General features: G+C 38.2%; 1 protein-coding gene and 1 non-coding gene across 2 annotated transcripts in view; one reads left to right on the plus strand and one right to left on the minus strand.

The window, feature by feature from the left end:
• SYNE2 (spectrin repeat containing nuclear envelope protein 2) overlaps nucleotides 1-27,664 on the plus strand; it is a 189,253-nt gene that overhangs the window by 63,847 nt on the left and 97,742 nt on the right. The window contains 23 exon segments of the mRNA XM_040557776.1: nucleotides 41-241; nucleotides 1,076-1,241; nucleotides 1,855-1,967; nucleotides 3,052-3,254; nucleotides 3,653-3,772; nucleotides 3,860-4,148; nucleotides 4,996-5,165; nucleotides 7,692-8,001; nucleotides 8,761-8,925; nucleotides 9,667-10,023; nucleotides 10,540-10,674; nucleotides 11,304-11,465; nucleotides 12,752-12,904; nucleotides 15,936-16,091; nucleotides 16,487-16,752; nucleotides 17,951-19,587; nucleotides 19,590-20,065; nucleotides 21,331-21,653; nucleotides 22,641-22,785; nucleotides 23,471-23,686; nucleotides 24,077-24,342; nucleotides 25,147-25,303; nucleotides 27,342-27,497. Coding sequence (XP_040413710.1) covers nucleotides 41-241; nucleotides 1,076-1,241; nucleotides 1,855-1,967; nucleotides 3,052-3,254; nucleotides 3,653-3,772; nucleotides 3,860-4,148; nucleotides 4,996-5,165; nucleotides 7,692-8,001; nucleotides 8,761-8,925; nucleotides 9,667-10,023; nucleotides 10,540-10,674; nucleotides 11,304-11,465; nucleotides 12,752-12,904; nucleotides 15,936-16,091; nucleotides 16,487-16,752; nucleotides 17,951-19,587; nucleotides 19,590-20,065; nucleotides 21,331-21,653; nucleotides 22,641-22,785; nucleotides 23,471-23,686; nucleotides 24,077-24,342; nucleotides 25,147-25,303; nucleotides 27,342-27,497 — 6,342 coding nt within the window.
• On the minus strand, nucleotides 2,879-2,961 carry TRNAL-CAG. The gene has a single exon. It is a non-coding gene; the product is annotated as a tRNA-Leu (tRNA).

The raw sequence follows: 27,664 nt of genomic DNA on the forward strand, positions 1-27,664 counted from the left end.
CCAATATAATTTCTGACATTTGTTTATTTCCAATTTTAAGGTTATCAGGTCATCTGTTGTGCAAAAGATGGAGTTAATAAAAGACCTTTTGTCAATGAAGCGGCATACCAGTGAACTTGCTGTGAATACAGCAGAGCTAAAAGGTGACCTCGATCTGGCCAAGACACAGATTGGAATGACTGAATCACTTTTAAAAGCATTATCTCCTTCTGACACCTTAGAGATCTTTACTAAATTAGAGGTAGTGTACCATAAATTAAGCATCTTTTATAATTTTGTTAATTATTTCTACCCTGGGCATGTCTTCATAAGTGTCTGTACATTTGGTAAGCTTCTAGAATAACTGAAGTAAAGAGCTTCACTTGAATATTTCCTAAAGCTGCCAGAAGAAAAGCGTGTTTTCAGTGGATGTTATCATATGGAGTTAATTAATCTTTGCAGCTACTGAAAGTGGTTAGTGGTATGCACAACAACAGTATACCACCCAAGATGATGGGGTACTGGGTTGTGTGTCTGCCAGGACTGGGTAATATACAGATGTCTTTGTGCCACCTGAGTCTGCCTGCAAGGAGAGCTCCCAGTAGGCAATTTAAGCCAACTTTCCATCCTCTACACCAGGGGAGAGGTGAAGAAAGAGCTGCTTTGTGCTTGGAGGTTCACAGCTGTCAAAATTTAAATGTCCTATTGAGCAGCGAATGTATCAGACTGCTAATATTTGGGAAAGTGAAATCACAGGTACTGGAAGAAAGAAATACTTTTTAATTAATTCTCCCAGCTTCACTGGAACATACGGTATTGTGCCCTTCGCATATCTATCCTGTGTGATGTCAAAATACATATGAATGGGTGATTACATATGCATAGAGTTGTATGCACACTGATTAAGGAGAGTTGAGTGCTTATTTCTACCTTTTGATTGCTTTCTTAATGTCAATATTCTTGTAAGAAATCATTTTGACATATAGGCAGGACAAAACTCTGATTGGTACTAAAGCAGCCCTGTATAGTAAACTTCTACTTGCACTTCAGATTTTTCCTTTTAACAGATGTCTTTTTTTTTTTTTTTTAATTTTAGGAGATACATCAGAAAATTCTACAACAAAAACACCATGTGACATTACTCCAAGAAGAGACAGATTGTCCTGATGTGGATGAATTAAATAAGCAGCTTAAATGTGTCACTGATTTGTTTAATAAGAAGAAAGATGTGTTTCAAGACCATTTCATTGGTGTTTTGAATCGTAAGCAAACACATTTCACATTTATATAGCTTTCTAGGTTTGTGGGTACCGTCTTAATCAGTTTTGTCATGAAATTGGTTGATTTTTGATTTAGTATCACAAACAAATTTATTGCTAAAAAACAAGATAAAGATTTGGATAAAAATAGCTTTTTTTTTTCCAACAAATCACTTGATCTAAATCCAAAGTATTTTGTTTCTCATTTTTACATTTTAAAAACAGATAAAAAAAGTATAAAACATCATTCAGGAATTAATAGAAAAACAGTTTAAAAAATACAAAAAATCAAACTTCTTCATTTTTTCCAATTATTTTTATATAATTTTAGATATGAGAATGAATAGCATTATTAATTCCTTTTTGTTTTATGCAGCCACAGTATTGTGGCAGTTTAGAAGTAGGCCCAAAGGTAATCTCGTCTTCAGATAGGTTTTTGAATAGTGTTTGTGTGTGTGTAGAAATGAGAAAAATTGGTAATACGCTATTCCAGGCCTTATTTACTGAAATAAATAAATAAATGTAATTACAAATTGTCTGAAATGTTCATGTTAAATAGGGATTTTCTTTTACAGAATACAATTAATGAAGAAAATTGGAATGTATCTTTTTCCAGGTCAGTGCAAGAATTTTAATGACTGGTTCAGCAGCACTCAGCTGTCTTTGAAGGACTGCTTTGAACCCTCAGAAACAAAACAGGTGCTGGAAGAAAGACAGCAGAGGCTAAAGGTAAACTATTAAAATGTTCTGATCTCTAAAGCTGGTTCTTCTTGAAATTTTACTTTTTTATACAGAAGACTGTTCTTGGGAGTGAATTCATGTACTGTAGTTTGTAACTCGAGGCTGAAAGAGCGTTTCATGTAACATAAAGCGTTAGGACAATAAGTGGAATGAAAATAAAACTGAGTTAAAATTAAATACCAGTGTTCAAGTTCAGAGCATATTTGGGCAAGTAAGAGATGGGACGGTAGTTAGTAAAAGTAAATGGGCCCTGACCACATACTTCAGTGTGCAAATATGCAGAAAGTCAAATGTGTAGAGATTAAAATGCAATTCTGACCCCCCACTGGATTCAAATGTGAAAAATTTGCATTCATTTAGTTGTAGCCAGATTTTCACTCTTAACTCAAATAGAATCAACAGACAAGAGATAAAAGGGCCACAGCATCTGCAAGAAGTAATCACAGTTTAGCAGAAGACAGTGATGTCAGTCCTAGATTTGAACACTGCTTTTGCCTATTTCTCTGTGGTTTTGTGCTGTAGAGAAAAAAAAATCAAATTGTCTTCATTACTTTCTCCTTATTTTGCAAACAACAACTTTTCATTTGCAGGTGGAATAATCAGCAAACTATAAATTAACATACATTCATATCCGGAAACTGGAATTGCTGTAGAAAAGTTGGTGGAGATAATGGGTCAAAATCTCTTAAATATCATGGAGTCATAGAATGGTTTGGGTCAGAAGGGACCGTTAAAGATCACCTAGTCCAACACCCCTGCAGGGACATCTTTCACTAGATCGGGTTGCCCAAAGCCCCATCCAACCTGGCCTTGAACGCCTCCAGGGATGGGGCATTCACAGCTTCTCTGCGCAGCCTCTTCCAGTGCCTCACAACCCTCTGAGTGACAAAATAGCTGCTTGTCAGAAGTGGGATTTGAACCCACGCCTCCAGGGGAGACTGCGACCTGAACGCAGCGCCTTAGACCGCTCGGCCATTCTGACAGTGCTGTTCTGTTGCACAGCAGCAAATTTCACAAATGCATGTGAAATGCATTCACAAATTCACAAATGCATGTTTGTGCTCTTTTTCAGCACTTCTTAACTTCCGAAGGCAAAGACAGAGATATCCAAGAGGTTAAGACTTTATTGAATAAAGTGAAGCATTACTTGCCCAAAGCGAGCATTAACCAGCTTAACAGCCGTGTGAGAGATCAAGAAGCAGAACTACAGAGATTGATATCCAAATGTCAGAAACAGGAAAAGGAAGTTGTTGCATCTCTCCAGCAGCTCAGTAGGTACGGAACTAATGTCAATTCTGGCGTTTTAATCACAAATGATATAAAATGATTCATTATTAAACAGCCATAGTGAACAGCAAACAACCCTGCTTTTTATTAAAGGTGATATTTTAATGAAGGTCAGTGAGTGTTTTGTTGTACGTTTCAAGTGTCATTTCTCTTCATAGCAGTATTACATAGGATCATATGCTTGTGTGTTTCCTAGGAGCACGTGTTTATGTGTTTCAGTGATATGAACCAGGATACTTAAAACTATCCATAAGCTAAGTTTTAAGTAGAAGTCTGATCATGTGCTTGATATTTAGGTTACTTTTTCAGCAAAATACTGTTGTCAGCAGGTTTTACTCATGCATTGCCTCTCATTTTGAGCTGCACTTGTGTTTTTCTCTCTTTAGCCTTGAAGAAAGCAGCACTGTCTTGGAAGAATGGCTCATCACTCAGGAGGAAAAACTACAAGAGATCGAAAAAGATGAGACTAAACTTGAAGACTTGTATAAAACATTGTTAATGCAAAGGTACCATTGTCTTTGGGCTCTACCTAAAGAAGATTGTTCGATGTTGTTACAAGGAGTAGATGTTTGTTCATTTGTTGTGTTTTTCAGAGAAGAATTTGACTCCTTGGCTCAGCTAGCAAATTCCTTGAGGGAGTCTGGGCTGACAGAAGATGGAACCATTTCAGAAACCAGTGGTCTTATCAGTAGATATCATACACTAGTGACCAATGTAAGTGAAATGGCAGGGAATTCTCAGGGACTTCCAGCGGAAGGACAAAATTTTGAAGAGCTTGCCCAGGATATGTCTAGCTGGATCCAAAGGCTTGAGAAGGCCGTTAATAACCTGAGATCGCAGGAAAGTGAGTTGCCACCAGACAAAAGAAGTAATCAGATAAAGGTATTGTGTTAAATATATTCCAATTGCACTTCACAGCTCACTCATTATCAGAGTAATGCTTGATGAGTCAGTACGTTATGAAGGATACTGTGATTGATTGTGGTTTTGTGGCTTGTTCGGTGTGTGTCTGGGGTAAATGTTTGATTGTTGTTTTTTGTTGTTGTTTGTTTGTTTGCTTGTTTTGCATAATTAATTAAGCACGTATGAGGAGATTTTCTGCTGCACCTCTGGGTGGAGCAATACTGAACTCATAGCCCAGGGAAGCGTGCTTGTGGCCATGCATTTTCCCAGCACAAACTACTCCAGAGGTGGAGGGGGAGGTCAGTAGTATAGGTGGGGCACCTGGAGAGCCTCCACAGAATGTGTGGATTCTTGAGTGTGTTGCAGTGCCCTAGGGCTGGGCTCCTCCACAGTCTGGGTGCGTCTCTCAGGCCCCTACATCCTCTCTGCTGTCTCCTCCCTCCAATGAATTAGGAGGTCTCCTAACAGCGTAGCCAGAAATGAGGCTTCTCTGATTTACATGTTTCTTTCTGTGGAAGGGGTAATATTGTGACAAATATATTTTCTTAAGATTTGGAACTATTCTTCTATTGTGTTAGCCCGATAGTGCTTTTGTCTAATCTAGTAGAAAATAATTATTAAATCTCAGCTTCATTATCCCAAATTTTGTAAAATTAGATGATCTATCCATTTGTATATTGGCTATGTGATATATTGGAAGGAGAATTCTTTTTTCTTGAACAGCGGTGTACAAAGAATGAAAGATTTCATTGGTAATACCTTTTATTCTGTAACCAAAAATAGTTTTATTTGTACTGTTACTGCTTCTGCTTCTTGTCTAATACAGGAAATCACAGCTCTCAAAAATGCAGGAGATGTCAAAATACAGAGCATGGTAGCTCTAGGAGAAACGTTAATGAGAAATGAGAAAATTAAGAAGCCGGAGGTTCAGCAGACTATATCTGAGCTCAAGAACCAGTGGGAAAGCACCTGTCAGTTAGCCACCAAATATAGAAGGTAATGTGGAATTTGGCGAGGGGTGGCATGGATCACATTGCTATATTGATTTTCGTCTCTTCTTCCTGCACCAGTTACATTGAATTTCTGTTCTTTGGGGGCAGAACAAGACACCTACAAAAGTACTTGTGCTTTAGTATTCTAGAGGAGCAGGTCGCAGTTCAGATTGAACGGTCTTATAGGGTTTAGCCAAGATGTGTAAGGGGAGTAGCAGGACAGCTGATGAGGTCTGCCCAGCTTGGCTCAGATTCCCTTTTGATACTGCAGCAGTTCTGCCAGTCTTGTTTAAAAAAAAAAAAAAAAAAAAAAAAAAAAGTATGTGCTTCTTGTTTTTCTTAGACTGTGCAGCAAGGGTGCACTGATTTAACTGCTGCAGTGGCCCTTCCTTTTTTTTTTTAAATTTCCTGAAGATAGCTACAGAGCTAAAACACTTGTTAATGCTATTTTTAAGTTCTCTTTCACATTCACATTTCTAACTTGAAAAAGCCTCTTTACAAAATTTAAGCCAATGGTAAACTTCGAGTTATGAAATAAACTCTGCTTTGAGCATCACATTTGTGGATCCTTCATTGAAAACTCTGGTATTAATTTTCAGCCACTGAGAATTGGTCGATTTCTGAACCAGTGAATTTCAAGTGTTCTAAGTAACCTTATACCTGAAATGAATACTAAAGGAACAACAGGCTCTTACAAGATGGTATAAATGCATCAGTCATGCAAGATACTAATAAAAACCCCTGACAGTCCTATCATGAGCTCCGATGAGATGGTTATAGCGGTTGGAAACTAATTGAACTCAGGCACTAATTGTATATGTCAGGCCACCATGGAGTGCACAGCTTTGTTCTCTTTAATTAAGATAAATACAGACCTCTCATATTATGTAGTTATTTTCAGGGGAGTACTTTGGAAATTTAAAATGCATCTATTAACCATTGCATTTAGACTTAGAGGAGGCAAGCAACTAACTGCTTTTTCCATATTAATTTTGTCATGTTTTTTAAGGAAGAAATTCTTTGCTGTGAGGGTGGTGAGGCACTGGCACAAATTACTCTCTGTCAAGGTCTGTTCATAGGTTGGTCAGAAAAGGCACTTTAGTGTCTGTGGCATTGTCATGACTGTGTCTGGTAGCCAAATTGATTATTTAAAACACGTCAGATGATTCCAGGTGAGTGGTGAAAACATAACCTAAAGTTCTTCTCATTGTGCAGATGAGGACAGTTTCAAGATGTTTGTCTCCTTGAATGTTACCATAGTTGAGTAAAATCACTGGGAAATTTGCTGTTGGGATCAATGAAAGCTAGAGTAGACCTACTGTATACTTTTTAAAAATGACCAGGGAAGGAATTATTAAAAAATAAGTACTTCTGAGAATATTCAGTTGCCTTCTCTTATTACTGAGCACTCAACGCAAGCAGTACAAGCGGTGTTCAGAAAGAAAGAGCAGTGGTTACATTGGATCCAACATAACAGAATGCAGAGCACCCTCTTCACAGCACGTTGAAGACAGGAAATGAGGTGCTCAGGACATCTGAAGAGATGCTCAGGACCTTGCAGCATTAGACCTGTGAATAGCAGATGTGATACACCACACCTGATGCATCCAGCAGTGTGAAGCTAGAATAGGGAGCTTATGGCAAGAGTGTTTAACATATGTGAGGCTATGTTTTATTTGTCATTTGCCAAAAATACAAATCTTGAGGAGATTTAAGCTTTACTTTTCTCCTCTTTTCCCTGCTGTACTTCATAGAATTATAACCAGACTGTATTTATTTGGATTTGTTTGTGTGGGATCATATTTTCAAATGTTGGCATTTAAGTTCCATCTGGAAAGTATTGGAACTTCATCACTGAATGTGAACATACAAATGTTATTTAATGGCCTTTAGTCTCACTAATTATAGTTGCATATTTCCTGTGGACAAACGCAACCTGTTCACCTTCAGTGAATCAGCGGGCATGTTTATGAAGCAAACAAATCAAAATCTAATGTCAAGATCAGTGAAGCAGGCACTGGACTGTGATAATACAACCCATATTGCATATGCTGGTTTTGTTCTCTGTATATTTGAAAGGCTCTCACCAGCACTCCCCCATCACCCCCATTTATACCAAATCAAAGTTTCACTCCAGAACATTCCCTTTCAGGAGGCTGTCTTAAGAAGTTTTTCAGGGAAATAGATTTGTAGTCATACTGTATTTCTGAAACATTAGCGTTCTGATGCATTAGCATCACATCTCAGATGCCAGAAGCTATAGGTTTATAGGTTGAGATTTAAGGAGTATCTGAGAGAGTTAGTCACTTGTCCTGCATTTAAGTTCAGTTCAGCAGAACTAACTTAAGTGTCTTTCATTTTCATCCCCTTGAAAATTCCAGTCTAAAGCAGGTCATTAGTTTAAAACAGAAAGTAAAGTATTCAGCATGCTGGTGTTTGTTCTAATTGTTGACTTGCTCACAATTTGACATTTTTTTAGGTAATGAATGCAACATTTTTTAATACTATTAAAACCAATATTTTTTCTTAGCCGTCAAGAGCAACTTCAGCTCACCAGGGAGCAATATGAGCAAAGCAAAGAAAGTCTGAGACTGGCTCTGAATGAACTGAAGAAGGAGCAACAAGAGATGGGTTTTGCCCTTCAGCCTGGTTTGCAGGAGAAGCAAGCTCAGTTGACAAGCTATGCCCATCTCCTACAGAAAGCAGAAGAATTAACTTCCCAATTTAATGAATTGGAAAGCCAGGATCACCTACAGAGCTGCACTGAGAATCCCTACTTCACAGAGGAATCGTGGTTGGAATTAAAACACCAACATGAAAATCTGCTCAGCCAGCTACAGGTTGGAACCTCGCTCACTTTTTTCATGAGAATGTTCGTGCAAAATGTCTGTTTGATTGCAGTTCTCACTGTTTGCCTGTAGTCTCATTCAACTGGCAAGTTTATGGGTAAAACTAGGAGTGGTGAAAGTTCCTTTGTAAAAGGGATGGGAATTCCTCTATCTCTCTCTCCCCCCTATCATGGGAAAAAGAGCACCAGAAGTTCATATTTTTCACTGCCACGTGCTTTGCAGAAGACTAAATGTTTAAATCAAATGAGAGCAAGGTAAGTGTGAAGAATAAAAATTTGCACCTGTATAAACAGATTTAGATAGCTTTAATATGAAGCATTTGTTCCTATGTTCTCCAAGCCACATGATTTATTTTTTTTTCCTTTTGGAAGGATGAATTACTTTTCTTGCATGTTTTTTATTGGTTCCACCCAGTTTAGTACCAGTAAACTGCCTTACCACAGTGGGTGCAATTCTGCATCTAATTTTTCAACCATTTCGGATGGGAAACGTCCCTTTTACAAGTATATTCTTACAGAATGTGAACTCCTCTATTTCTTGCTACTAATGAGCATTTTGTTCATGGTGAAGTCCATGGTATGCTGGGAAGAAGGGAAGACATCTGTGCAGCTGTGGTTAACTGGATACTTTATGGGAAACGAGCAAGTGTTTTGCACTGATGATGTCCTGGAAAAGATCTGTCAGTCTGTGGATAAGTTGTATTTGTGTGAGTTAACAGTGGACTAATCCCTTTAACTCCTTGGTTTCTAGACCACAGTGCAGACATTGGAAAGACATGTTCAAGAGCACCAGCAGTTTCAGGATATGGTGACAGGCTTGAGCACTGAGCTAAAAACTCTCTCTGAAAAGCTTGCTGATTGTGGAAGTCCAGCAATGGAACAACCATCCTCTGAGCAAAAGCAGTTGAAATCACAGGTATGTTGCAGGTTTTGCATTATGGAAAAACCGGGTCTGTGCCCTGGGGGCTTGTAGAAATAATCAGATACATAAGAGAAGAGCTACTTGTGTCAAAGTGAAGAACTAAGAAACACTTATATAAAGTATATGTTGTGTTCCTTTTATAAAGATAATTGTAGGCCTGACACCACTCTTAATGAACTTAGTGGACCTTTGCTGTTAATTGAACTGAAGGTAGAAATGTCCTCACCTCAAGCATACAGACTTCATCAAATTTTAAGAAGTGTCCTTAATGCATAGATAGGCATTTTCCTGCGGTTTGGGAGAACTGAGAACAATCTTATACCTGGGAGTATAGGGAGCTACTGAAAGCTGAAACTGTAACTCAGATATGGATTGCTGCAATTCCCCTTCCTCCAGAATTTGCTATACTTCTAGCAAATTAAAAACAAACAAACAAACAAAAAGAGTAATAGGAAATAGGAGAGGAAGCGATTAAGCAATTATCTTTTTCAAACTTGGGAAGATCACCGTGCACCTCACAGAATGCTACCTGATTATCGTTGTCTTAATGCATGTAGCTTCAGGTGCTCTCTGTTAGTATTTGACTTTCTGCAGCAAATAGGTCTTCATGTACTTCTCAGCACAGTTTGTTGTTCACAGCAAATATTTATGATTTTCATGATTGACTTTAGATCTTAGCATTAGGTATATTGAGTAAAGACATGTTTCAATAAAATGTTTTCTTGCTGTTTAAAGGAACAACAAGCACCTCTTAGTCGATTTGAAGACATGTTAAAGAAGATTTTGGTTTTAGCAGAAACTGTTAAACAAAGCACTTCTTCACCAGGACAGAAGTTTATTAAGGATGAGATTGAAACACTTCAGAGTGAACATAGGAGTCTGGAAGAAAGACTTGAAAATGTCAAGCAAAAGGAAGAAAATATTTTCAGTGAAGCCCTTGAGTTAAAAGATGAGCTTGCTGATGAAATACAGATGGAGGATAAGACAGATACAACGCTAGAGAGAGAGATTCAGGTCACTTCTGATACTCCTGTTGCTACAGAAGAGAGCTTCACAACAGTAGAGTTTAAGGAGTGTTTGGAAATGCATAATGTGAGTATAGTTCTGACAGTAATGACAGTAGAAGACTTGTTAAAGAGACATCTGTCTCTCAAATGCCTTTTGTATATTGCATCCTACATTGCTTTTTTAACTTCATTGAAATTAATCCTTCTGTAAGTACATGTGTATAATTCAAAGGTGTGGAGAAGAACTCCCTAAGCTTGTTATAACAAGTCTATTGGAAACTGCAACTTTCAATTTAAGCACAAATTGCTTATTAACGTTCTCAAGCAATGTAATTAGAGCAGGTGTCCTTTAGAGGGAATAGGTGTGTAGATAAGAAAATTACAGATAGGCCTCTGTCAAAAAAAACCATAGTCCTTTCTTTTGCAGTAGTTTCAGAACTTTGAGAGCTTCTTTTAAACCAGTAAGACTTATATTTAGGACCGCAAAACAATATTTTTCCTGTTTGTTTTCATATATTCAATTTTTTGCCATTTAGAGGTTTGATATTAAAATATATTTACAGTCACACAAGTAGGTTTTATGTTATTTTATTTCTCTTAGGGTCAAGATGTAAATGGGAATGTGTCAGAGAAAGAAACGAAAAATGATCCACTTTTGGAGGAAAGCAGTGTATTGTCGAACAGCCCATTACAGGGTATCCATCAAGGAAAGGACAAATTTGGGCAAACTGCTCAGGTGCCTGACAAATACATTTTAATTCATGTCAGTGTATATATATGTGTGTCTGTTGAATAGAAACACGTATTTAATTCCTCAAAATTTGTAGGCAGGCATAACATATGTAATGAGTGATTGAGATCACTAACCTGGAACTGGTGATGTTAAGGGCATCTCAGGCCATTTACACCATAAATAACTTCACACGTGCAAAGTTGAAGGGATGATTTGGAGAACTCCCTCATTGATATAATCATCCAGCAACAGCAATTGCATGCAGAGATGACCATCAAAATATCAGAGCGGAATCCACCTGTACAGAGATTTCTGGAGAAGGAGCAAGATTAATAGTTAGGGTTGCCAAATGTGTCTAAGGAGAAACTACTACAACAGTGTTAAAAATCACATGGACACTTAACTCCTGTTTGGTTTCTCCTGAAACTGTTTTGTAGCGATTTAAGGTCCTGATCTGGCAAACAAATCTGAGGAGGCTGTCCCAAGGAGACTGTGGGCTTGGGATACCTCCATTTGTTAACCTAGACTGAAGAACAAGTAAAAGGCTCGTGGAGTACATTGTTCTTTGATAAGCATAGATTTTTGGACTGTGATTTGTACTGGTTGTGAACATTTTGTACTTTTCAAACTAGGAGGAGGGTGATAAAGAGAGCCCAAGTATGGACAAACGTGATAGAGTCCAAGAAGACCTTCTGGACAGTGCGGTTCAGGGTGGTGAAGCAAAACTAGAAAGGCATCAGGATGGTGTTGGTATTGATAGTGATGAAACAAGAAAGGAAACATGTCCAGTGGAAGTAAGTGGATATGAAATGACAGTGAGTGAGTGAATTTGAGGATATATGTGTACAGTTTAGCTGGAATGGTGATGATTCTACCAATAAATTAATAACAAAAGTTATACAAACATAAGTTACACTGAGGTATTCTTGCCTGATGTGTGGTGTACACACAGTTAGTATGCATTAACTCTCTGAATCCTTTCATGTACCTTTAAAATGTGTAGGGAGGATTTTTTTTTTTATTACTGTGGGCTGCCACAAAGTGGTTTTCTGAGGACATTGCATTCCAAATCACCCGGGCATTTTGTGATGCCTTTTAACAATTTTCCTTGAATTCTGTTATTTTCCTTGAATCTTTTTCATTTATTTAGATATCTTACTTATATATTTACTTTGCATGTATGAGGTTGCATTTGGAATGCTGGGTCCTGTTTTGTGCACCCTGATAAAAGTGCAATTTTGACAAACTGGAGCAGTGGTTAAGGGCTGGAGCCATGATGTATGGGAGTTCTTGCTGGAGATAAAAGGCTAATCTGGGGGTCTAGTTGCCATCATAATCTCTCTGAAGGGTTGTTACAGAGAAGACAGAGCCAGACTCTTCTCAGACATTTAGTTTTAGCAAACTGCCTGAGATACTGAAGACGGCATAGTCATGACAAGACAGAACACAGTGTGCACTCATGAACTTGCTGAGAATCAGGGTAAAGTATCTCATTCTGGGTTATGAGTGGACTACTTTCAGTACATATCTTATCTGACTTGCAGCCAATAGCTCAGGTATCCCTGCAGCACAAACAAGTCACTAGTTCTGTGCTCTCAATCATGGACTTGCTGTAAGTATTTGCCATTCCTTATTTTGGCTATGAATATCCTGTCTGGTTGTTGGCTGGGTGCCGAACCGCAGGCACTCTGTCTACAGTGCAAGTACAAGATTGAAGCCTCAGGAGGAAGCTAAACCTTTTAAAAATGCATTCAAGACTGCATCCAGGGGTACACAGTTCAAAGTCCATGCTTAGAATAATGAAGTGTGAACAGTGTAGGTCAGAGGAAGAACACTTGCAATCTGCAATTTTTACTAAAACTTATAACAAAATTATAGCACTACTTCTAAATGGTTTCCTTTGCCATAACCTTGCCCACAATAAGTTTGTGATATAATTATGGTTTTCCTCATTTATGTATAATCGTGGGCTTTGTAACTTTGCCATGTCAAGCACTGTAATTACTACTCAGCATGTTTGATTAGGACTTTTTGGTTACTTGTTTCTTTTTTTTTTCTTTCTTTTTTTTTTTTTTTACAGCAGAATGAGAAACTTAATGATGTCAAGAATCAATCCGAAAGAGAAGACATGGAGAAGGTTCAACAAAGTGTGTTCCAGAAGAATGAAGTCCTGAAATCTGTAGCAGCTGGGAATGAGGGTCTGGAACCTAACTCTCCAGTTTCTGCACGTGAGGTAAACCATGTTCTGGTATTTCAAGTGGCGTTTGTCAGTGTCACTGAATTTTTGTTACAGCGTGGGCTTCAGCTGAAGTTCTGTTATAAATGAAGAGGCAATTACTGTCACACCAAAATCAAGCCTATTGTATAGAGTTCTGCTTTATGTCCGCAGTAGTTTTGAACTTTCTTTGAAGTGCTCGCCACACATTTTTTTTCAGTGGTTCTGTTCAAAAGGACAATACTGGTTTTCAGAATCATTGTAATCAGGCTTTATTTAATGATATCTAGAGTTTCTCTCTAAATCATTAATCAGTACAACTTTCCATGTTACTGTAGTTAGCTGTGATAGACTTTGCCATCATAAGGGAAATCAGGAAACTGAAATTCAAGGGTGATCCAACATAAGAAAATAAATTAAATAAAATAAGGAATAGTTACCTGAAGATGCATGAATAACAAAGTATTTTACTAAATGACATTACTAAATCTATTCTCCTTTAAGAGTAAAGTTGTTTCATCACCAGTGGCGTTCCTGAGAATTCTCTCTGCTCTGTGATTGCTGATCTTTGGTGACTACATCCCTAAATTCAAGATGAAATCAGTTCTAGTCTTCATAGTTAAATGTAGAGGCAGGTTTGTAGCAGACCTGTTCATTGGCAGGTCTTACCTAGGACTCTCACTTCTTCTGTCACTGGAAATCCCAACAAATTGACTGATTTGCACTTCTAAAAGTGATCTGTGGGAGGATGGCAGTGTTTGTATTCAGAATCATAGAATGGTTGAGGTTGGAAGGGACCTCTAGAGATCATTTGGTCCAACTTCCCTTCTTAAGCAGGGCCACCTAGAGTGGGTTGCCCAGGACCATATCCAGATGGCTTTTGAAGCATGCTCTCAAAGCATGGCAGCTCCACAACCTCCCTGGGCAACCTGTTCCAGTGCTCTGTCACCTGCACAGTAAAGACCTGCTTCCTGACGTTTAGATGGAACATCCTGTTTTCCTGTTTGTGCCCATTTCCTCTTGGCCTGCCACTGGGCACCACTGAAAAGAGCCTCACTCCATTTTCACTGCAACCTCCCTTCAGGTATTTATAGGCATTAATGAGATCCTCCCTAAGACTCCCCTTTTGTAGTCTAAAAAGTCACAGCTCTCAGCCTCTCCTCATGGGAGAGGTGCTCCAGTCCCTTAATTATCTTTGCCTCCAATTGGAGAGACGTTTCCAGTATGTCCAGGTCTCTTTTTAATGAAGATGTTAAACAGGACTGGACCCAGTATTTACCCCTGGGGTACTCTGCTCATTACTGGTCTCCAACTAGATTTTGCTTTTGCACCACCAACCACCACCTGCTGGGCCTGGCCGTTCAGCCAGTTTTTGATCTACCTCTGTGTCCCTTTGGACATTGCAAAGGGAGAGGAAGTAGGTTCTGCTGGTTTCCTGAGGAAGGTATGCATGTCTGGATAAGAAAAAGAGATATATTCTGTGGCCTACACCCTAGCCTGAAGCCAAAGTCATGTTTGGCATATACCACAGTATTGACAGGTTCCCACAGGCCTGCACTGTGAAAAGTCAGCAGAGGAGCCCTGAGTTTGTACCTGCAGGACATCTTTTTTCCTGAGTGTCAGGACACTTACTTTTTCATGTGTTTTGATGTGTTTATACTTTGGTCTGGTAAAGTGGATTTCTTCCTCACTCTGTAATAGCTAGCTGAGTTTTTCTGCTTCGATTCTATGGCACTTCAAAGTCTCTTAAGATGAAATCTTACATTTGAATTGATACAACTATTACAAATGTGTACACAGAGAAATGGAAAAGTTGTTTGACTATTTCATGAGTGAGCCCCTTCAGTTTTGACTGAAAGTAACCAGAAGAATTCAAATAATTAGAATTATTCTGTTGGGGTAATGTCTGCAATGTGCTGCGTGTTTTCCACACCTGGAAGCAGGTACATTCTGGATAACTCATGACCCACAGAGAGACAGACAGAGAACAGTGACCGCTAAGAAGTGATATGGCAGCAGGGACAGCTGGCTGCTTCCTAGTAAAACAGTATTTAAAGCATCAATACAGAAGTATATGTTATTGCTCATTTTATATGTTGGTACCATGAAGAAGCTCACACTGTAGTCATATCTCTGTTTGTATGCATTCACTCACATGAAGTCTATACCTGGAACAGATCACAGTTTACACCAGACAGTTACTGGGAAATGGGCATACAGAAAGATTTTTAAGGTATTGCTGTGTGATCCAGATGAGTCTTTGAAATTTTATTTATATTGTTTTCCACAATAGCTGAAGGTGATTTAAAGGATTATGTTTTGCATCTGAACTGGGGCTAGCCAAGAGCATCCACTTAGGCAGCAACCTGAGCTCAGCTGATGGGCTGTTAAACTTGGCTATACCCCCAGTGGCATTTCCTTCTGTCATTGTGGGACTTGATAGCAATGCCAGGGAATGGCTCTGGAGCCCCCATTCCCTTTCTTCTCACTCCATTTGAGAGACGGCTCCCTAATGCCTCTCATCTTACCTCTAATTCTGAATAGAACTCACAGCAGGCACAGTAATGGTTTTGTGTCCCAACCAAGCTTCTTCATGCATGAGTTGCCCCGTGAAGAAAAGTAAAAGATATGGTCCAGTGAGGGGCACAGCAGTATATTGATGCAGGTGCTGACCAGGGTTTGAGGAGAGATTAAATGCCCATGAATGTGTGAAGCAGAGGGGGACAAGACAAGATAGACCTGTGAATTTGAGTTATCAGTAACAGAGGTGGCTACAGGAAGGATGTTACTTAAAGATGGGGATGTCAGAGTTTCAAACTCCCAGTGATGAACAGAGATTTCCCAACTGTCTGAACAGTGCTGGCAGGCCAGAATGACTCTGGGGTAGTGATGGAGGGCCCAGCCTGTGGGTCCTGGGTGATCCACAGAGGCTATGGGGGAAGCAACAGCAGGATTTAATCATGGTTTAAACACGAGACAAAGTGTTGCAGTCAGAAAACTTACTGTTTTAGAAATTCGTCAGGAATAAAAATACTATTTTGCATTGCAGAAAGAAGGTGCAGAAGTGGTTGTCCAAAAGGAACTACTTCCTGGAGTGCAAGTAAACACAGAGTATTTTGAGGAGGAGCAAAAGGTCAATGAGCTGAAAAATGAAGTGGCTGAACTGGATATCGTGCTCATAAATGAACAACTGAAAGAGCTGGAGGTATGGAAATTGCAAAGCCATTCCTCGTTGTTAATGTAGTGATACACTCACAGAAGTGTGATTCACTCAGACAACACAAAATTGTTGTATATTATCTTGACTGAGGTTTGACTCTGTGTTAGACGATTTGCATAACAGGTAATCTACAAACACTGCCTTAATGCAGATATGTCTATGTGAATGCCATCTTTTGTACTGCTCTTTTAGACTGTACTAGTGATTATAGTGCACCTATGATTGCATATGTGCCTCTGTAACATGCACAAGCATGTGTGCTCTTCACATGTGACCAAACAAGCATATGTATGTGGATGTATCAGTATCTAACTGTATTTTGTGCTGAAAGTGGTTAAAATCCTATTTTAATCCTATTTCTATGGTGGGCTTGATTGTAGAATTTACAGACTGAACTGGAAACGTGGAAAGCAAAATCTTTGTGTCTGAGTCAAGAAGCATGTCCCAATGCAACAGGATCGAACAGTGCAGAGCTGCAAACCTCAGAGCCTGTGGTGCCCTGCTGGGACAAGCTGCTTCAAGAACTAGATGCTGTTAAGACAGTAAAGCAACAACAGTACTCTTTAGTTAATGAGTACCAGAAAAACCTTTCTGCTGCTCAGTCCTCAATGAAAAATTTGTCAACAGAAAAAGATAACATAAAAATGTAAGTATAGTTGAGGGGTTCTGTTAATAGGTAGCAGAACAAATATGATCCTTAAATTAATAGTGCTGATGCAAGTAGCCTAGACTGAATTTCGTACCATGCTCCAATAATGCTGAGACCTACAGTGTTTTACCCATCTCATTAATGTTAGGTAGCAGAACTCTCATAGGTTTGTAAGGTGGTATTAAAACTGCATCTAAAGCATTTTAACAGAAGTATTAGTGGTGGTTGCAATATCTACTCATTTTATTTTTTAGGCAATACAAAGAAATGATTGCTGTGCTAAATACCTACGTGAATGCTGCATTAAAATACTTTTGAAAAAATATGTCAGATATGAAATATTAATTTTTCTTTAGGATGAATAAGCTATGAAAGTGGAGCACTGTTTCTTTTTAAGGACTCATCAATTCTAATTTTTTGCTAAGTTAAATATGTCATAACTCCAATGATTCAGCTTATTTGATAGTAAGAATGCAGCATTCTGTCGCAATAAATAACTGCAGTACCAGTCCAAAGGTAACCAATGCACACAAAATATTTAGTACCTTTTATAAATTAGCCTTCAAAAACATGGAGCTAGCCTATCTATCACAATAATGTATCACATTAATTAGAAAACCTTATAAAATGATTTGTGAAATTGTTAATTTGTGGCAAAGAGATGGAAAGGATTGAATAAAAATGTAGCTGCTAAGTGTATTTTAGGTGGTAATTTCAGAATACTCTTGGAAATAAAGGAGAGGTAGGTGCACACCTCCAGGTTAATCCTGAATGAATGAGAATGTTTGAAATTTTTCTTCTAACTTTCATTTTCATTGTAAATCAGAAATTACTATAAAATGTTGTTTATTCACTTAGAGATGACTTAACACTATTGCTGATTTTTTAAAAAAATGTATAGGAAATGGCCTATTCTGTATTAGTACATACTGCTGTTTAAGAGAATATACGTTAGAATGTACCTTTACCTGCAGAGATATCTAGAAATAACTAACACTACAGAAAAGCATGAAAGTCATATTGCAGTGATTGTTAGGATGTTTGTGAGAGAATGATAATATATATGATTAAGTGAATAAAGTGAGTGAATCATTTTCTGTGTGATAAAATTCTCTTAAAGTATGTACAGTCCATGTTTTAGAAGTTGTGTTTTTTTGTTATTGTCGTTTATTTAAACCTGTTCATATTTTGACAGGGGTCCTATGAATAACACAGTTCTTCTGGAGAAAATTAAAGCATGTGTACAGGCATTACATAAAGAGAGAGATGTTTTAAACCAGCTGAAAGCTCAGCAAGAAAGTTTATCTCAGCACTTAACATGCATGGATAAAGTGTTAACAGCAAGCCAAATGAGGCAACTGGAGCAGTGGTGGCAACACATGGAACAAACAGTGCAAAAGAAGCATGATCAAGTGGTGGCAGAAATCAATGAATTTAACATGCTTATGAATAAAGCACAGGATATTCAGAGGCTGATACAAGAACAATATTTACAAACAGAGTTACATTCCTCAGCTGGAGAAAAAGCCAATTACCCTGTAGTTTGGACCACAGAGCTACAAGACATTAAACATGGTCTTTCTCTGTTAAAGAGAAGGATTGAACTGCAAATGAAAAGAATTTGGAGTGATCAAGAAAAGATGGCTTTGGAGAACTGTATACATGATTTGCAGAGCAAACTGGAAGCATTATCAGAGCAACGAACGCCTGAAGAGGATGTTCAGATCACTGGTCCTGCTCTGAAGAAACAAGAAGTGATGAACAAGCTGAAAGAAAATATTTCATGGGTAAAAGATTCACTGTCCTCTCTTGATCAGAAAGCAGCACTTTTCCCCAGTGATGTTAAATCACAGATCAGAAATTGTCAGCTTATGAGGACTGAAGTTCTAGACAGAGAGCCTGTGATTGAATCAATGGATAAAGAGCTCCAGCACATCATTCCCAACTTGAAGCCAGAGGAGATCTCTGATATGACCTTCCTCCTACAAGCATTACAGAATTCATACAAGGCTCTGGTTTTAAAATCAGTTCAAAGATTACAGCACCTAGAGCTCCAGCTGGAGGAGAGGCAAAGACTTACTGCAGAAATAGAAAAAGTTCACTGTCAGCTTCGAAATGCTGAGACACTTGCCAGGCTTGACATGAACCAAACCAGCACATGGTCAGAATTAGTTGATCAACAAGCCATTTTAAAGGAGATTTTAAAGGACATACAAGAGATAGATGGGCTTATCTCATCCCATTGTGAAGAGAGTCAGATCACAGCTGGGGAACTGAGCCTATCTGAACAATTATTTTTGATTGACCAATTAAGAAGTCTGAAGAATAGAGCAAGGAAGACACAGAGGCAAATTCAGAATAAATGTCATGAAGTGGGAAAAAAAATAGCAGTTTACAGAGAGTTTGCTGAAGGAATAACTTCATTGCAACAAGATCTTAATGACCTACAGTGTGGTGAAGTCAACCTGGAAGATAAATTACTAGGTGCCATACAAGAAGTGAAGAATAAATGCAAAGCACTTAAAGAAAAAGTATTATGTTTTCAGTCTAATTTGTCACAAATGATGAAGTACAGAGAAATCTTTGAATGCATAGGTCTAAACTGGGATTCACAGCAGCTAGATGAATTGCATGAATTGCAAACTCAATTTTTAAAGATTAAAAATAAAATTAAAGGGAAGCTAATGCACTTTGATAATGTTGTTAGGGAATGGGATAATATTCATTCGTTATTAAATGAAATCTGGACTATGACATCCACTGTAAGAAAAGAAGCTAGTAAGCTAAATGATAGTTCTAGCTCTTCTGCTGCTGAAAATCTTATATCTGCACAATACTGCTTCAGACAGTTCAACAAATTTTGTACTTAACACAGGAGGTAGAAAATCAAATAAACAAAAATGAGGTTTTTGATACACCATTCAAAGAATCGAAGAGGCAAGAAATAAAGAGCCTGGAGAAAGATGTTGAGGAATTGATTCAGCTTCTTCAAAACTTGATCTCTAGTCTCCAGTGTGTAAATAAGGAAGATATCCAGAATGAGGTAGAGCATATATTCCACACCATAAAGCATATTCAGTTAGAGCTCCAGCAGCCACTTCTAGTAGACATGAAAATGATGCAATTTGAAAAGATGCGATGGGAAGCAATTCAGAGTATGATGACAGCAGAGTTTTCTGCTATTAAATATCTAATGGAAAAAGAGAGGGAAAATGAAGAAGAAAAATCTTTTGCTGCTGATATAGAAACAAAATTGAAGACACTGCAAGATCATGAACTACAACTGAAGACAGACATTGCTGCCCGTGTTGTAAGTATATTTAATAAAAGTAAGGTATGGCTGTATGTCTTCTCCCAAGAATTGGGTTAGATGTCTGAGACTGTAGTGTTTGTATTTTCCTGACTTACATTTTCCTTTCACTCTCATAACTGAATTGGACCAATATCTTCTCTGCATTGGTGGGTATGATGGGAATCATTATAAGAAACTAAAGATACAAACAAAATTAGTTGTATTCAGTTTAATTATAATCAACTAGTGGGGATTAGCACAAGAAAGGAAAGGTAAAGAGGAAGAGAGAAAAGTTTGTATTGAAATACTAAGCTGAAAGAGACGGGGTGCAGTTGCCCTGTGACTATCGTGGAACTGATTTTATCTAACGTTTTTAATAGTGACAGTGATGAAAAAAACAGAACTGTTTTTTTCTGTTTCTACTACAAACAGAAAGCTTACCAGTTGGGAACGTTCATGGAGAATAAAGTGCATGTTGAACAAATGTGATTGCACCTCAGGGAGGGTGAGCAAAGGAAAGGCAGCTGGGATCTGAGGCTTTAACATGAGTATGTTGGAAACCAGAAGAGTGGTAACCCTCATAGCAGAGAGGTTCTGGAATTGTGTCCTGACTGTGTCCAAGAGATCAGTGGATACAAATGAGGAAATATGATGTAACAGCTGATAACAGGGGAAGGGACTTAGTGACCCTGATGCATGTAGTGATCCTGCTGCCACATTTCATGATTTGCTGTGCTTCTCCTTCACTGCTTGGGTATCTTGTTTGAAGCATAATGCCAAAAATTCTCTGCCTTGTGGGAATCCCAAGAGCTGGCCAAGTCACACATCATTCTGTGTATAAATAAATATAAGAAGAGGGTTTAGTGAGAAGCAGTTTGGCAAGTCATAGTTGGGAGGTAGCCTCTGGAGCAGATTATAATCATCAGTATGTGGGTTTTCCTTGTACAGGACATGTACTTCCATTTCTGTAATGTATCCTATGACTCTTGTGTCCTACCATCCTTCACTCTAGTTTTTTCCAGAATTGGTAGTTACCTCATACCCCCTCCCCCTGTGTTTGAGAGCAATCAACCCACACGTTATTGCACCACTGTATGACTACCTGGGTAGCAGAGTGCATTTGCCATGCATTCTCTGTCACCTCAGGCCACTTCTGGGAGTTTTGGTCTCGAAGACAACCAACCACGTGTGAAATTCTGAGAAAGCCATCTGGTCATTCAGAGGAACACAGCAATCTTTCTTGATTGGATTGTGTTTTTTTTTTTTCTTTCTAACACTTTCAGAGTGCTCTGCAGGATGCATGTAAGACTGGTGAGCTTTATACCAAGGCTGTTCAGAAGGCTGCCAAGTTCCTTGAGGACTATGAAGCTCAAGTATACTCTGCCACAGCAGAGCTCAGTAGCTCAGATGAGGCCTGTCAAACCCCACAGTGGAAACAAGAAGGGTTTGACTCTGCAATGGCTGACATAGAAAAGTTGAACTCCAAGCTGAAAAAACTAGTGAAACCAGAAGACGAAATAAATCTGGAAAATACTTTAAGAGAACTTGTCAATAAGAGTTTAGCATTAAGGGAGAAGGTTCAGAGAAAGGAGGCTGATGAACGGAGGTAGGTTCATATTCCTAGATCATATTCCTTACTATGATGTTAAATGCAGCCTAGTCTTGTTTTTTCTCTGATAGAACCAGGTAATTCAGCAGGAAGAGCTGTAAGCAACTCTGTTTTCCCCAGGTGTGATTGTGATGGAAAGAAAATTACCAGATAATAATCATATTGCTAGTAATTTACAGTGCATTCATTTTTAATATATTCCAGAAAATATGCATGGGGCTGGACTGAATGTTATATGGTACCAGAATAATAAGAAAGCACATTTTCACAGTCTCTAGTTCAGTGCTGGTGCAGGTTAGAACAGTTTTCAGAGGGCCCCGTATCCATGTCTTCCATGAACTATTCATATGACTTGAGAATATCAAGACCAAACAACACAGGCCATAGCCACAGCCTTCTTTCAAATATAGGTACAGAAGAGATCTGAAAAGCCTTCAGATAAATGTACAGAACAAGTTTGGGAGATATAGAAAGGATTTTTAAATTGCTTGCTGATGATCCAGTGCTTCTGATTCTGTTGAGCATAATCTTAAAATCTTTTATAATCAATGAGTTGGATGACTTTCAAGGCTTTGGTAATAGGAAAGAGATGAGAAGCAATAGAAATAAGAAATTACAGTTGTACGCATCACACACTGTAGGGACAAATAGGATGTGTGTTGCAAACTGAGAGCTCAGTTTTGGGAATCTCTGAGGAAGATGGAAACTTAAAGACATAAAATTCTTTAGAGTGGCTATTTGGCACATATATGGTATACATACCTACATTTCTTTAACTGTGGAGCATTTGTACCTGAATCTCTATAGTGTCTCAGATTTTGGACCTGAAGTGTGTAAAAAATGCTAATTGAAGAAAAATTGGAAAATAATTAGTAATGGCTACTAATTGAGAAGTTTATTTATTTATTTTTATTCTAGTAGGCATTATGATTGGAGAGACAAGTAACCACAAATTTTTGTTGGTCTTATAATCGTTTCCTACAGGTATTTTGAAAAATACAAAAGATATACAGAAAGCAAAGATAAGGTGCGCGATGATCTTAACAAACTGGAAAAGATGCTTATTCAGTCTTTGTCCCAAATACCAATGTCTTATAAGGAAGCTTTGGAGAACTTAGAAGAAAGCAAGGTAAGAGAGGCTCTGAAGAACTTGAGAAACTCATGCAAAACTGTGGTACAGTTATGCACAGCATATGATACCAGAGTAGGAAGAAGTGCAATTATCCTCTATTTATGTATATATAAAACCACAAAATATATTTATATAGCTATAAGAAGACCAGATTATAATATGCCAAGTAAAATGAGTACATCTTATTGCTGTAGAAATCAAACATTACCTGTGCTTAAGATAGCGTTGCATTTCTGTTCAGGTCCCTCACTTCTTTGCAGGACCAAGACCGATCAGATTTCTCACATTGCTGTTGCTTTCCCTCAGATGGGAAAGTCAGAGAACTTCCTATTTCCCCAGCCAGGACTCTTATTTCTTCCCTATGATAATTCTGCTATAATGAACCTCTCTGCTGTCTGCTCTTGTAGTACTCATCATATTACAGACTCTGTATATTATGTAACTGTAACTCCAGCTCATTCCTTTCCCTTCCAAATAACCATAAAGTGAAAGTAACCTAGTATATTGTGCACACTGTTCTTCTGATTGTTTTGCTTGTTTTATTTACCCTAACTTTCTTCACAGTCTTAGCCAATACAGAATTCCTTCATTAAAACTTCATTTAGCCAGCTCCGGGGAGGGATAGCCATTTTAGTAGAGGATCCTGTATTTTATTTATTTGCTTGTTTATTTTTCATACAAGATTTTAGTCTCCAGCATTGACTCGGCTGAAGATGATCTTGTGAAGCTAAGGCAGATCTCAGGAGAGCTGATGAGATTACACAAGGGAAATGACAAGGCCCTGGGCAGGATTGTAACAGCGCTCTGGGAAAATTGGCTGGGTTTGCTTGAGGCAGCGAAAGAGCTGGAAATTAACTGTGAAGAACTGAAACAGGAATGGAAATTCATCAACGAAGAGGTGAGTTGATTAACAAACTGCAAGTTTGGGGGAATGTTATAGAGCTGGGATTGTCGTATAGTAAAACTACATGTTAAGGGACTGAGATCAAAACAGAACATCATTTCCTAGCCACTGATCAGCCAGTTAACCTCCAGACTTTCTTGGATCTGGAGTCAGATATGACAGGGATGTTTATAGAATAAATTCCGTGAACCCAGCATCACTCTGTGTGTAGTTAGGTGCTTTGTTAGAGCAAACTCAAATGTTCTGGCACACTTCAGAGTTTCAAGCTCTCTGGCTATGCAATTCCCAGTATTTAGTTATGTGTATGAGTAAATGAATAATGTGATTTAAGGTGATGGAATAAAAAAGCACTTTATCTCATTCTTTGCCATGCTGTTTACTTAGCTGGAACGAGAAACAATAATTCTTGATAAGCTCCAGGAAGAACAGCCAGAAAGCCTTAAAGAGAAAGAAAAGGCCACCAGAGAGGAACTGGTAGAATTACTAGATTTTGTGAACTCATTTGAGGAAAACATCAACCGACAACAGCTCCTCTTACTCTTACTTCTTCACCGAATAAAGAACATCCTGAATACATCTGAAAATACTGAGGCAGAAGCTGTCCTTCCTGCCTTATGTGAGATAAAGACAATGCAGGACCGCTGTAAAAAGTAAGTGATGGAAAATTTTTGTGGAAGTTATGACATATGACTACTTAGGAGCACAGCATTTTTTTTGGTTATTGAAAAGTATGTGAAAGGTGTAGTGTACGTAAAAAGATAATAAAAGCCCTAATGGGTCAGACCAGTGGTCCATCTAACTGACCTGCTGTCTCTAGCATGGGCAATAGGAGATACTAGTTGGGGAGAAGACCTGAGCCTGGCCATGTCATGTGTGGGCTGCAACTGTTGTTCAAATATATAAGAAATCAGAAGGATTGATGATTCATTGTGGAGGCTCCAAGCTCTTGTGAACTTGATGAGATGTGTGGGTCTTCTACTCTTCTGAAAATCAGACCTTGCACATTTTGCCCAATGCAACTTTTACCTTACTGAATGCTACTGTTTAAAATTTACCTCAAAAGGTTTTTGCAAATCTGTGACTGCACTTGCCATTTTCCATGCCTATTTTTTGACATGGAAATCTTTGTTAATGTCTTTTTCTCTGCCAGGGTTTTCAGACTCCTGAGATTTTGATTTTTGTTTTCTGGAACATCATTCCTGGTTAAATGTGCATGCTGTCTGGTTTGATTTACTAAACATACTTTGGTTAGCAATATCTGAAGACTCCCTTTTGAAGAAACTGAGGCAGTAAAGGGCAGAAACTCAGAGATTTAGTTACACAAAATAATATCAAAATACAGGCAAATGCGGTTCTGGATATATATAACAATTCCTGTATTAAGCATGTTATTTGATAAGTTCTACTCAGTGTAGAGTCTAACACAATGTATTCTTGCTGGAAATTTTTCATAGGTTGTATGAAAAGACTCAAGACCATAAGGATTTGGTACAATCTGAAATTCAAGAGAGGAGCAAGATAAGTGAAGAAATAAGTGCTGTGAAAAATGCATTACAGAATGCTGCATCTATGTTAGACCAAGATGCTGGCGGAAAGGCAGGACAACTGGAGGTTGGTAGTGTCTTTTATTCTGTAGAGACATTTGGAATATATTGTCTTTTGTGCTGGGGCTTGAACTTGCTCCAAATGAAATTTATTGCAAAGTACATGCACATTGACTTACAGGAGAATGAATCCAGCTCAGCAGGATATGATTGGCCCTGCCATGTGGTTGGTTTGTGTTCTTCTCCTTCTGCGTGGTTCAGATAGCAGGCACAGAAGCGTTTTCAGATTGCAAAGAGATTCACAGCCAGTTGTGTGCCTTTTAGGAATGACTGCCTAGTATGCATCCCGCACATCTTCCTCCCCTACCTAGCCAGGGCAGCTTCAGATGCTCTGGATTTGATGTTCCACAGATTCTCTGCAGACATTGTAGAGATAATGCTGGTAAATGATTTTCAGAAATCAAATTGTGATGAGGAACATAGTCCTCACCAGCCTTAACTCTGCACCAACTTTAATTTATTTATTCTAGCCCGCTAATGTCTGTAGAGAATGTTGGCTTTATGAGATGATTTCTTAGTAGCAGTATGTCACAACGGGCCTGTTTCTTTTGGGAACATTCAGCTGAAAATATTGAAAGATTTTTTAGTTTTACCTAATTCAAACACCAGCAAGCCAAAATCTGCAGGGCAAATTCATCCCTACTTCCACAGAAAATCTGGTTTCTATAAAATCTATAGTATTATCTGGGGTTCCCTTGTGTTTAGTGAATGAAAATGCCTATTTCATTTCCAGATGACAAATCTAAGTTGGTTGGTTGGCAAAGTTTCAGCTCACAACAAAGAAGAATATGCACATGGAAAAGTGATATCAACTAGTCCCTTAGGAAAAAAAATGGGGCAGTTTTGATGGGCAAATGCTTTCCGGCTAAATATTCTATGGAATGTGAGCATACTTTAATATACAGAAAGTCTTTTGCTTTGGAGACTAATGCTGTAACTGATTCTTGTGAATTCAAGTTAGGGCATCTGTAAACTCCTATAAATCTTGGCACAATCTTAATTTGTACAACAACTTTCTCTGTGGTAGAATTAGGCATGCAGTTTTTTCATGGTTTTCGTTTTCTTCTTCCTCTCCCTTCCCCCCCCCCCCTTTTTTTTTTTTTAGTATCAGAGCCAATTTTCACGGGATGACAGGAAACAAATCAATTTCAGGCTCTTACATACATCTTGTGTGCATTGTGTTTGTGTGAGGGAAAAGATTCTCAAGCAAAGGCTGGGAGTTAATGGATTACCGTTACTCCTGACTGAAGAAAAAAAGGATGTTAATTTTAATGCCTGGTAGGAGATTTTTCCCCAGTAACATGACTAACATTCGAGTTTCTCAAACTTTGGGAAAAGGAATCATAGAACAGAAAATTCCAACTTTAAATTCTAGAAAACCTTCAGAACAAATGAATTTCTTCTTTCAGAGGACTTAGATCAGATTTTATTTCTAGGCCACAGGCTCTAGACAGTTGTTCAAGTTTCTTTTATCTCATAAAACCTACATTCTTCATGCAGAACTGGAAACTACTGTTTTGAAAGGAGCCTGCTGTGCTGCTGTGCATAATTGCCTGAAAGCAGACACTTCAGCTTGAAACCTGTTGATTTCTGTGGCTTTTGTGTTGTTTATAATAATGAAGGAATGAACATTGGCTATTAAACATCTTTCAAAGAGGAAATGCGCTTTTGGCAAAAGGGACAGCACAAAGGTTAACATTTAGTCATAGGAGCACTTCATACGATTTCATTGTTATACCAGTCAATAAACATCAATGTGTCAGTTGTCTGAGGAGGAGTAGTATCAAGTTTAATTAATTCTTACAGAGTGAAAAGCAACATTTGATTAAATGAACGAGTATTATTCAAGACTAATCTGCTTGCAGAGGTAGTCAAAGTAGGTTTTATATCACAAAAACAACTTTTCCAAATCATAGTCATGGTAGGAAATACAAACCACAACATGTATGGATGTAAATATATATATACACATATAAATCTATACATGCATGTACATGTACTCAGTAAAAACCGGGTAAAATGCTGAAATTCTCTTAATTTTGTAGGAAGTCCGGAGTGTGATTGGTAAAGAGAGTCAAACTCTTAAGGATATCATGGAAAAACTCCGGATCAAATATTCTGAAATGTATGCAATAGTTCCTGCAGAAATTGAAGCACAGTTGGAGGACTGCAAGAAAACATTACAAGACCTAGAAGACAAGGTAACTGTTGATGTGATTTTCGTATATACTTCTTTGTAATGAAGTAAAGATTTGGTGCAAGATTTGATGAATGTTATAACTATGAACTTAAACTTGAAACACAGTTATTTTTCATTTGTGTTCTTCCTCTTGGTGAAAGGCTACGCAGGAGAAAAAAAATCGTCTTG

Source organism: Cygnus olor, chromosome 5, assembly GCF_009769625.2.
Source record: "Cygnus olor isolate bCygOlo1 chromosome 5, bCygOlo1.pri.v2, whole genome shotgun sequence".
Classification (NCBI taxonomy): domain Eukaryota; kingdom Metazoa; phylum Chordata; class Aves; order Anseriformes; family Anatidae; genus Cygnus; species Cygnus olor.